This window comes from Hydra vulgaris, chromosome 03, assembly GCF_038396675.1.
Source record: "Hydra vulgaris chromosome 03, alternate assembly HydraT2T_AEP".
Classification (NCBI taxonomy): Eukaryota; Metazoa; Cnidaria; class Hydrozoa; order Anthoathecata; family Hydridae; genus Hydra; species Hydra vulgaris.
In genome coordinates, this window is record NC_088922.1 from 21,977,957 (window position 1) to 21,990,944 (window position 12,988).

At 30.4% G+C, this 12,988-nt stretch overlaps 1 protein-coding gene across 1 annotated transcript; it reads right to left on the reverse strand.

Moving 5' to 3' along the window:
• Positions 1-204: 204 nt before the first annotated feature.
• On the reverse strand, positions 205-678 carry LOC136078559 (uncharacterized). Its single transcript, XM_065794336.1, has one exon. It carries the CDS (start codon positions 676-678, stop codon positions 205-207), a length of 474 nt encoding a protein of 157 aa, XP_065650408.1.
• Positions 679-12,988: the final 12,310 nt, after the last annotated feature.

The following is a 12,988-nucleotide window of genomic DNA, read 5'->3' on the forward strand; positions in this document are numbered from 1 at the left end:
AGACAAACCCTTGCGGTACTCCACTTGTAACTGGAGGCCAATTTGAAAATCCGTCGTTGCAGACGACACGTTGCACTCTGTTACTTACGAAATTTTCGTACCATCTAACTGCTTTTTTGTTAAATCCATAACTTTTTAGTTTAAGACACAATCTGTTGTGAGGCACGGAATCAAAAGCTTTTTTCATATCTAGGAAAATGATATCTACTGGTAAATTATCTTCCATTGCTTGAGTTTTAGATCCATAAATTCTATAAGGTTTGTGCAACAGTTTTTTTTTTTAGAAAATCCATGTTGTTCCTTAGTCAAGAGATTGTTATTTTCTAAGTGCGACATAAATGTAGCTTTTAAGATACGTTCCATTACTTTACTTATAACTGAAGTAAGTGATACTGGTCGATAACTTGGTGGTTCCGACTTATCTCCACTTTTAAATAATGGTGTTATATTAACATTTAACCGCATCGATGGAATTATTCCAGTGTCATACGATTTATTAAAAAAAAGTGATAAAGGAAGTGAGAACGCATCTGTGCAACACTTTAAAGGAAATGGGTGATTTCCATCTACTCCTGTACATTCATTTGGATTTAGTGACTTCAGGATTATATAAACTGTGTCCGGTGAAAATGTTGGGTCATCACAAATAATGTTTGTCCTATTTTTAAAGAATGGCATATTGTCACTAATGTCATTGGTGAAAACAGAGCTAAAATAGTTATTTAAGGAATGCGCTATTGATAAATAATTTGTTTCAAGTTTGTCGTTTACATTTAATGCGTTAATTCCTTCTTTAACTTTTGATTTTTTGTTTATATACGCATAAATTGCTTTTGAGTTTTTTTTAACGTTTAAGGCGATGGTTGTTTCATATAATTTAATTTGGTTCTTAATTTCTTTTTTTACTTTATTTCTTATTGACTTGTATTCTAATACATTTCCTTTGTTTAAAAAACGATTATGAAAACATTTTCTCCAGAGGTTTCTTTTCTTTCTAATTAACTTTTTTAAGTAAGAGTTCATCCATAGCGCTTTTTTTTTAACAACTCCCTTTGTAATTGTTGGAATGAAATATATAAGACCTTTATTGTAAATATCGACAAATTTGTTGTATGAAACATTAGCATCTAAATTTTTGAATTCAAGATGCCAGTATCCTTGATCAATCCTTGATATATCCGGTATCCTTGATAAAAGCTTTCATTTTTTTCTATTTCTTAAATCGTGCGGCCGTGGCGCAGTGGTTAGAACGCTTGCTTTATATGCAGGAGATCCAGGTTCGAAACGAGCTTTGGGCATATTTTCGCGTCATGGTAAGGAAGGAGGCGTGAACTTCCTGGTTAAATGCACTTCCGCGGTGCTCTGTGACAAGACCGTTAGGACTTCTTGGGGCACCTAAAATAAAAAAATAAAAATTAAAAAAGATTGTGGAATGTAATCCTAATGCAGATTTCTTTTTTGCTTGTTAACAGTCTTGATTACACCATTCAATCAGCCAACTACACCAGAGAAAATATATTTCAATAAGGCTCAATTTCAAGTAGATAGTGATGTGGAGCAATCCTTTGATTTTCTCAAAAACCGTTGGAGGTCACAAGAGAGGTGGAGCACTTTAGTGCTCCAAACATATGCTCACCCAAAGTATATATTGCAAAATATATATTGTGTGTAATTTGCTGAAAAACCTTTACAATGGCTTAGGGTTAGAAATTCCAGATGACATAAACTTTGAGGACAGTGATGAAGATGATGTACACTATGTTCAGGCTGAATTAACAAAGGTCAACCCTTTCGACTTGGCATTGAACAAAGTACTCTAATTATAGCTTTGTTTTTTAAATCGAAGGCAATAATATATTTTTGAATGTTACATGGATTTTTTTTATTTTTTATTTATGACTTGTCTAAGCATTTTGCAAACTCCAAACTTATGCTCATGCTAATGTCAAATTAGTATATGAATTTTTAATTACTTGTATTTAAAAAAAATACTATTTACTTGATATTTAGGATTGAAAAAAATGAAAGTTTGTATAGTTTTTATTAATTGTATATTAAACAATTGTCAAAATTTATTTATTCTTTGTAGAATAATCAGTTCTAAACCCCTCTCTATCTCTTTTTTACTTAAAATTATTTTCCTAGCTTTGTAGTAATATTTTTTACTAAATAAATATTCAATAAAAGTGTTTAGTTTTTATAGCAGAGTCTTATAAAAATATTATTGTCATTTTATTAGATTGTAAAAAATACTAATTAATAATAATCCCTAATTCAAATTAGTTAGAAATTTATGAATTCAATATTAGAAAAGTTTGTTTTATATAATTACGAAAACTTGGTTCATTCAAAAAAAAAGTCAACTTGGTTGTTTTTTTGCGTAAGTTTTTGCTTAAGTTCACCGCAACTCATGCGCAACCCTAACTTTATGGAAATGCTGCGAAACATTGGTGAATAGCAAAAAAAAACATGAACTTACGATTTCCGTAAGTTCATGTTTTTTCAACCTTAGTTGAGCTGCGCAAAAGTTACAAAAGTTTGGTGAATACGCACCCTGTTTCGCAAGATTCTTTTCGTAAATGGTTATTACGAAATTAATATATTTTTTTTTTTTCGTATAATGCGTTACGGATAGTGAATTTGCGCAAGTACAACTTCCGCAATAGCAACTTGAAATACGGAAGATAAAAATGCGAAATTTTCGTAAGTTTTTGTTTACGGCGAATAACCCTAACTTTTACAATGTTTATGAGTAATTTAGTGATATAAAATGTTAATTAAAAACAATTCAAATGAAAACAAAAATACATCTGAAGACTTAGATTTTTTATATTTATTCATGAAAGATTTATTTACGGAGTTTTTGCGTTGTTCTGACTGTAACTCACCTGTTAAACTTACACATGTTGGAAATGAACACCATGGGTTTTCAGTTATTTATAGAATATAGTTTTTATTCAGCATTCAAGTTTTCTTATACTTTTTCTCAATTTATACCTCCTCAAAATAGTAAGCTTGCATGGAATTAACTATTGCACAGTTATGGCATATAGTGATATTGGTAAAGATAATGCAGGTATTCAGACATTTACAACTATGGTGAATATGCCATTTTATAAAAATTAAAAATTTTATTAAAGGGATAGAATTTTTTTAAATTTTATTAAAGGGATAGAGCCTAGCCACTAGGATGCATACACCAGTGTATTTTAGTGCCGGTCCCAATCGAGGATAAATAGGGAGGGTTGCTTCAAGAAAGGCATTCGGTGTAAAAACTGCGCCAAATCAAATGGTGCGGATCAACAATAGGAATTTCATACCGTATTGGTCGGGTCCCGGGTTTACAACAAACGCCTCTGGTGCTGTTGCCCAACAAGGCATTAGTGGAAATTGGGCTACTGTTGGGACAAGGAGGAGGAGGAAAGGGGGAAGAGAGCTCTGAAGCTGAAAGAGAGGAGGATGAGCAGGAAGGTGGAGGTTAAATTGGGTACATTGAATGTGGGTTCTATGACCAGTAAAGGGAGAGAGCTAGCTTATGCAATGGAGAGGAGGAAGTTAGACATACTGTGTGTACAGGAGACCAGGTAGAAGGACAGCAAGGCCAGGAGCATTGGTGGTGGCTTCAAAATCTTCTATCATGGTGTCGACAGGAAGAGAATTGGAGTAAGAGTGTAGTGGAGGTAAAGGGAGTAAGTGACAGAGTGATCTGTGTAAAGTTAGAGATTGATGGGGTGGTGATGAAAGTCATCAGTGCTTATGCTCCTCAGATAGCGTGTGATACGGAGGAGAAAGAAGAATTCTGGAGAGAGTTAGAAAAAGTTGTTCTGCAGGTTCCTATAGAAGAGAGAATGATTCTTGGAGCAGATTTTAATGGACATGTTGGTGAAGGGAACAGTGGTGACGAGGAGGTGATGGGTAGGTATGGGGTTAAAGAAAGGAATACAGAAGAAAAAATGGTGGTAGATTTTGCTAAAAGGATAAAGATGGCTGTATTTAACACTTATTTTAAGAAAAAGGAAGAGCACAGGTTGACGTATAAGAGTGGGGGAAAAGGCACAAAGGTCGGCTATATCCTCTGTAGGAAAAGAAACCTGAAAGAGGTTAGTGATTGCAAGGTGGTACCAGGAGAGAGTGTAGCTAAACAGCATAGGATGGTGATATGTAGGATGGTTTTGGAGGTAAAGAAGAAGAAGAGAGTGAGAGCAGAATCTAAGATCAGGTAGTGGAAGTTAAAGGATGAGGACTGTTGTGTAAAGTTCAGGGATGAGGCACTGGGTGGTGGTGTTCTAGATACCTGCGATGAGACGTGAAATATAGTGAGGGATATGGCTAAGAAGATACTTAGTGTGACATCAGGACAGAAGAAGATAGAAAAGGAGACGTGGTGGAAAGACGTGGAGAAAGTGGTTGGCTCAAAAGAATTGGCATTTTCAGCAAGATGAAGAAAGTAGACAGAAGTACAAGGAGATGTGTGGCAAGACAAAGAGAGCAGTAGAAAAAGCTAAAGAAAAAGCATACAGTAATCTGAATGAGAAGTTGAGCACTAAGAAAGGGGAAAAGGGTCTGTACAGATTGGCCAGACAGAAACCGTGATGGGCAGGATGTGCAGCAGGTTAGGATGATTAAGGATAAAAATTGAAATGTGTTATCTAGTGAGGAGAGTGTCTTGGGAAGGTGGAAGGAGTATTTTGAGGAACTGATGAATCAAGAGAATGATAAGGAAGGAAGGTTAGAAGAGACAGAGGTTGTAAATCAGGAGGTTCTCCAAGTGAGCAAGGAGGAAGTAAGGGCTGCAATTCGGAGAATGAAGTGTGGTAAGGCAGTTGGACCTGATGATATTCCAGTAGAGACATGGAAAAATTTGGGAGAGATAACAGTGGAGTTTTTGACAGGATTATTTAACAGAATCTTGGAAGGTCAGAAGATGCCTGAGGAGTGGAGACATAGCATAATGGTGCCAATTTTCAAGAATAAGGACGACGTTCAGAACTGTAGTAATTAAAGGGGAATAAAGTTGATCAGTCACAGCCTGAAAATCTGGGAAAGAGTAGTGGAAGCTTGGCTTAAATGAAAAGTAGAGATCTGTGAGCAGCAGTATAGTTTCATGCCAGCTAAGTGCACCACAGATCCTATGTTTGCTCTGAGAGTGTTAATCGAGAAGTAGGGAAGGACAGAAGGAGCAACATTAGTAGCTCCTTCTGTCCTTCCCTATTCTTCTCCATTAGCGGAAAGGTATGTGAGAGTAGTGCAAGATATGTATGAGAACAGTGTGACAGCAGTGAAATGTGCAGTAGGAATGGCAAACAGGTTTAAAGTGGAGGTAGGATAACATCATGTAGTAGCCCTGAGTCCCTTCCTGTTCGCAATTGTCATGGACAGACTGCCGGACGAAGTTAGACAGAAGTCCTATTTGGACTATGATGTTTGCTGATGACATTGTGATCTGTAGTAAGAATAGGGAGAAAGTGGTGGTAAACTTGGAAAGATTGAGGTATGCTTTGGAAAGCAGGGGAATGAAAGTGAGCAGGAGTAAAACAGAGTATATGTGTGTGAATGAGAGGGCAAACAGGTCCAGTTACAAGGAGTTGGTTTGGTGAAGGTCGACGATTTTACCTACTTAGGGTCGAGGGTACAGAGTAATGGAGGAAGTGAAAAAGAGGTAAAGAAGAGAGTGAAAGCAGGGTGGTGTGGATGGCAAGAAGATGTTAAGATTCTCATTTGGAGTGACGAAGAAGGATAGGATCAGAAATGAGTTTATTAGAGGATCAGCACATGCAGCATGTTTTGGAGATAAAGTTAGAAAATTGAGATTGAGATGTACAGAGGAGAGCTATATTGGCAGAAAGGTTTTGGGGATGGAACTTCCTGAATCGCTGGATTTTCAAACTTTTTTATGTGCTTTATGGACATTAGTGACATGCTCATTCAGTCCTTGTCACAAAAAAATAGAGCTCAGAAAAAACAGCCTAAAATCTTAGAAAAATTCAAGACTTTGCCTAAAACTCTTTTGTTGCAGCTAGGAGGAGATGAGTCAAGCGAATCAGATGATTTTTAAATTCAAAGATCATCCCGTTTTTTTAGTTTATAACTAGTTTTTACAATCCTACGTATTCGAACTGCCACAGTTCCTTGTTCAAAAAACATTTTGCTTTGATTTTAAGTTATATTTACTAAAGATGCATTAGAACAATCTTTTATTAGTAGCGATTTGGGATATTTTTGAGATGAATGATACAACCTGTAATAATTCCTACTTTTTTAAAGAGGGATTTCCATTTTTTTATATAGAAATTACGGGCATGCAGTCCCGTAATATCTATATAACCGTAAATGTTGTAAAATAATATTTACGGCTATGACCGTAAATGTTAAAAAATAAACTTTTTTAACCGTAAATGCTAAAAAATGATATTTGTTAAAAGTTTTAGTCATTCCTTTGTCTTTTTCTAATAATTTTTTTTACTTGCATATTTCCTAAATATGCAAGTAAAAAAAAATTATTAGAATTTAATTTATTCACTTTTTTACCATTTTCTGATCCTCTACAAATTGTAACTTTTTAAGAGACCCCTTTCCCTAAACTTTATTTAACAAGTTTGTAACTCCCGCTCCGATAACATTTTTTGGTGTGGTTTTAAGTATGAAAATATTCGATACTTTTTTAGCTTATTTTAATTTCATTTCCGCACGTGTAGATTAAGAACAACAAACTTTTAGGTTAAAATTGCCTCTTAACATGCACTGCTCATAAAAAGTTCATTAAAAAAGTTGCGTGAGAAAAAACATTGTATATAATTACAATTTTACATTGTTTTTGCGTATTGGGGTCTCCATCCTCACACCATATTATCATTTGTCACTCCACTAGATTTAAACCATTATGCAGTTTGTAGTGACTTTTTGTGACAGTTTTTAAAAGTTTATACACACATATAAATCCTGACACATCATATAAATCCTGATCACTCCACATTTAGAAGTGTGTTAAAAACAGAATTAGTTAAAAGAGACAGATAAAAAGTAGCCTTAAAAATTTACTAACTTATAAACGGGTTTTCAAATTAAGAAAAAATAATAATTTAAGCATATTTGTCTCTATCGGAGAATTTTTTTACAGATTACCATCTATCAATCCATCTCTCGTTAAACCAGTATTATTAAGATGATTTCCGTATTGGGACATTTTAACTAAAAAAAAAGTGGGATTTTGGCTTTTATTTTTTTTATTTTACTATTTTTGGTTTGTTATTATTTTGGTTTGTTATTATTTTGGTTTGTTATTATTTTGGTTTGTTATTATTTTGGCTTGTTATTATTTTGGTTTGTTATTATTTTGGTTTGTTATTATTTTGGCTTGTTATTATTTTGGCTTGTTATTATTTTGGCTTGTTATTATTTTGGCTTGTTATTATTTTGGCTTGTTATTATTTTGGCTTGTTATTATTTTGGTTTGTTATTATTTTGGTTTATTATTTGCTACCAGCTTTAAGTAATTTTAAAATTTTTTAGCTTAAATTGTTGCAAAAATTAGTAAAAAAAATCTTTGTGTCGCATAAAAGATTAATATTCAATAAATTTTGCACTTAATAATGCATTATGATTCATTTTTATAGTTTGTACCGATATTTTTGGGTAAATTGACTAAACTTATTGTTTAAGGTCCCGGAATGGGCCACAAGAAAATTTTTTAAATGGATGCAACTTGAAAATTGAAAAATTGGTATAAAAATAGTGAAAATAGAATATAAAAAACAATATAGACCTATAATAAATTAGCAAATCCTAGTCATGTAATAAAAAAGCAATTAAAAACAAAAATAATTGACTGGTGATGTTTTAAGGAACTCAATAACTTCTCAATAAGTTCTCAATAGCTATTAGAGGACCTAATATATGAAATAAGATAATTAGTAATGATATTAAAACACTTACAACTCTTGAACAGTTTAAACAAAAACTAAAACTATTACTTTTAAATAATAAACAAAGAGAGAATTATTTTTAAATCCATCTATAATAATATTATATTTGAAAATTATTTATTAATGCATACTTTGTTTGTCTGGAAAGGTCTTAAGTCTTTAATTATATTCAATTATATTATGAAAAGTAATTATATAGTTTTACAGGATTTATGTACCCATGTATCTATATATGTATATGTGTACATGCGCAAAAAATACTTACATATACACATACATTCTGTATGTGTATATGTAAGTATTTGTGTACACATACAGAATGTATGTGTATATGTATAACACATAACACATAACATACATGTAAGTACACGTGTGTGTGTGTGTGTGTGTGTGTGTGTGTGTGTGTAGTATCTTTTGATTGTAAATTAACTTTTATGTTTTCATTTTTTCATGTTTTCTTTTTTTTTGTTGCTGTTGGTTTTTATTTTCTTGAATGAATTTTTAAAGTTTTCTTTTAATGAATAACTTTGAAATTTGAATGTATATAGCATGGCATGACCGTAAGTTAATCTTCATGTTATTGAGATTAAATTGTTTCCTTATCTTTTATTAAAATAACTTCGAAAGACTCTATTAAACTATTTGGCATTTTATATAAACTTCTTTGAAACATTTTGCTTTTTTCTCTCATTTTTAATTTTTAATTTTAGTTACAACATATTAGGGACTTTTTAGGCAAACCTGTCTTCTTCTCGTCCTTACCATTTTTATATATATTATAAAACACGGAACTGGTAAATATTTGTACGGCTAAATAAATGCAAAAAAAAAAAAAAAAAAAAAAATATAAAAAACTATAGTAGACAGTCTACAGACTGAAAGTGTCATTTTACATGTTAATATTATATACAATAAATTGGATTTTTTTCCACTCTAAACGTACTTGAGTTTTACAACAAATCTCTTGAAAGCAAATTCCAAAATTAAAAAACAATCACAGTTAAAATCATAAAAGCAACTTTCATTTAAGTAAAGATGTTTAAGTATAGAAGTTTTTATTTTTTATTTTTATTGTAGGAGTTGTGTTAATATTTCCAGTAAGAGTGCCCAATACAGCGTGTTATATAATTAGTAGAGCAAATAATATATTGAAAACTAAATAATTATTAAGATATATTTCAATTACATAACTAAAAGTTTCACGCAATAGCGATCATCAGATGTAATAACAACAAAAAACTAACGACAAAAATTATATACAAAAAATGCTATGTCTGCCTTGATGACATTAAAGCTTTTTATTAGAAATTTATTTTCATGGCGGCATTTTGACACAAGCGCGGTTCGTTTGTTAGGCAAATTTAATGGTGATGTAATAATGTGGTATTTTTCTGTCAAGCATAAATTTCAAAATTTACGATCAGGTTTGATGGTAAACTTTGAAATTTACCATCAGGCTTAATCAAGAATATTCTATTTTAATATAGGTTCTACAGCTTTATTTTTTCATTCTCACACAACTTTTGAAAGTTCAGTGGAGTTGGCCTTACTTTCATAAACAAAAGAGTTTTTATATTTATACCACCTGTCTTTGAAGGTTTTCTCAGTAAGCCCAATGTAATAATATCCTTCTTCTTCTTGGTGAGTTTTTACGTTGCAAAATATAAATAAGATTTTTTGTAAGGCATTTTCCATTGAGTGGGCCTAAGGTGGTTTGTCGACAATTGCATAATTGATTGGCATTTTCATGAGAATTAAATAATATCTTTTTATTATCTTTTATCTACCTTTTGCACTTTTCATCATTTTTTAATTTTTTTGAATGTAGTAATTTTGGAACAACGAAATCTCTGGAACCGCATATAGTTTAAATTTTTAGAAGTTGTTTACTATACTTAAAAGTAGTTCCTGAACTAGAATCTTTAACAGAGTTATTTTTTTAATTAAAAAATTTGTATTTCCCTGTCAACTATAATTCAAATTTTTTGAATATTCTCTTATATAGCAGCCATTTTAAATTCTCTTATATATTAATTTTCTTATATATTCTCTTATATATTATAAATTCTCTTATATAGCAGCCATTTTAAATTCTCTTATATAGCAGCCATTTTAAAAAAACATATAAATATAAAAAATTTTAATTCAGGCACTTTATCAATGTGTTTTCTTCAGTTTGTAAAACTTTTAGCTTGATTACTTTTTAAGCAACGGTTGTTTTACATACCTCACTTTTTTGTAAATTTTTTTTGCTGACTCAGCAGTTTAAAATTGCTTTTTTTATTTATTAAAAGAATTTTTTTCTTCGATTTGTATTTTTTTTCATATTTAAAAAAAAAATCGAGAGTATTAAAGATTTTAGTTTTGAATACCATGGATACCATCTTAAATTTTTAATATTTTACCGTCATAAGTTATCCCAACTAAGCTCTTGAGTGTCCTAACTTCTGAATGATCCAGAGCCAATTCAATAGATTTTAACACTCAAAATGTCTTTCAAGACTTTAAAATAAACTTCCTGATAAAAACTACTATTCCAATATCCAAAAGAGCTTCTTGAATTTATTGTTTTGATTTTGCTAACTCCTTCTTGTTACATAAGGCTGCAAATGCTATATAGCTTTTGCACTGTTATGTAACTCAATTAATCAAATTTTAAATGCTTTGCATATTTATTTTTTTTAGAATTTAAAGATGTTTTAAAAGCAAAGAGTTAAATAAAGCAACTTCTAAGAAAACATCTTTAAAATTTCAATTTGAAAAAATAATACAAAATCAAAAAATTGCACTTTGAAGGAATTATTAAGTCAAAAAAGACAAATTCAAAAACGTTCTAACAACCATTAAACAAATAGATAAGTCAAAGACATATTTTTTAAATAAAATAAAATCCAGCTTTATAAGCATCAATAGGTTGCTTTTCTACAAGGTTATCAATATATATATTTTTAACTTAAGGACCATCTTTTTGTTTTTTATCCTTATCAGTTAGAAATTGTCTTTCAAAAGGTATTAATCAAATCATTTTTGAAAACCCTCAAGTCTATGCACCATCGATTTCCATATATAATTTGCGTGGACATTATCTTCGACTTGAACGTCAAAGGCCAAAAAACTGCTAAGAAAGATTCAATTTCTTCACTAATCACATCGCCAATGTATGGAACACGCTACCTTTAGACGCCATAAGTGGTGAATCAGTCAACTCGTTTAAAGATAGTGTTTACAAACTGAAATTTAATATAGATAAATGATTGGCACACAAGTGACTTTTCTTTCAGCATGGAAGTGTTCAGCATTTTCTCATCGAAATATGTAAATTTAATATATGCCTACATAATTTAATATATGCATATATAAATTCAAAATGATTTCTAAAATACATAAACTCAAACTCAAACTTAACTAGAAAACGATATTAAAATCGTTTTTCAATAATTCGAAATATTGCAAAAGCTTTATGTATTCTTTGTTTAAAAGTTAAGAGATATCAAAGTGTATTTACCAGAATAAATTTAACTTATTTATTCATTTTTTGAGCATTAAATCAACTCCTGATATTATCAACTGAACAGCCTTATGGTACAACATTCCTTCGAATGTGATGTCTAGTAGGTTTACTGTTTACCGATTTACCGTATGTCCAGCAGATTTACCGTTTACCGATTTACCGTACACACTAAAAAAAAAAGGTAGAAATTTCTACCTTAGGGTAGGATATGTGATATACCCTTAGTAAGGTATAATTTTCTACCTTTTAAGGTAGAAAATTATATTAAAAACAATTATTTTTCATAGAATTTTCTAACTTAAAGGTATAATTTTCTACCTTATAAGGTAGAAAATTATACCTTACTAAGGGTATATCACATATCCTACCTTAACTAAAAATTTCTACCTTTAACTTTTAGTGTGTAGTTGTAAAACACGTTTGTGATTTTGATTTATAAATTCTCAAAAGATTTTGTGAGAACTTTGAAATGCTCAATAGAATAGTGGAATATAAAAAAACAACAAAGAAACACTTTTAGTCAAATAAAATATCACTTGAACTAATATCTTTTTAATGGACTTTACTTTGTAAATTTAAATAAAATGGATATTTGATATATATAAACAAAATGGATATTTGATATAATATTAGTAATAAAAGTAACATGTTGATATATGAATAATTCTTAAAATAAATTTTTTTTTCCCATATGATCTATACAAAGCCTCGGATTTAATAATAATTATGTTTGCTGATGACACTGATTTGTTTATGTCACACAAAAGCATTCCTACTCTATTTCATTACATGAACATTGAGTTAATTAAATTATCTGACTGGTTTAAGACTTACAAATTGTCTCTTAACATTGATAAAACTGAATGGATTTTTTTCCATCCTCTTATCAAAAAATATAAACTGCAAATTAACATGTTTTATCTTGTTATTGACAGTATACAAGTTGAACAAGTAACAGTAACCAACTTCCTAGGCGTTTGTGTAGATAAAAATCTTACGTAGAAAAATCACATCAAAAAAAACTTATCAAGTAAAATTTCAAAAAGTATTGGAATATTGTACGAAATGCAAGAAATGTTTAAAAAAAAATACTTTAGTACAATTATATCACTCATTTATTCATTGTCACATAAATTATGCAAACATTGCTTGGGGTAGTACAAATAAAAATAAACTTAAGCCTCTTTATTGTCAGCGGAAGCATGTAGCACGTCTTATATATTTTAAAGCCATTATTATTTGAAATTATTATAAAAACATTAATTAACATATATGAGCTTAATATTTTTAATATTCTTTGTTTTATGTTTAAATGTAAAACCAATTCGTATCCGATTTCTTTCCATAATTTCTATTCATCAAAAGATAAAAATAAATACATTTTACGTAATGATAATTTTATTAAGCACTCCATTTTTCAAACAAATCTTAATAAATTTTGTATTGATTATCGCGGACCATTCTTATGGAATAAAATAGTTTAAAAAAATTTTACTGAGGATTTTATTCATCAAAGTAACTACTTTTCAAGATTTAACAATATACTTCTGATATT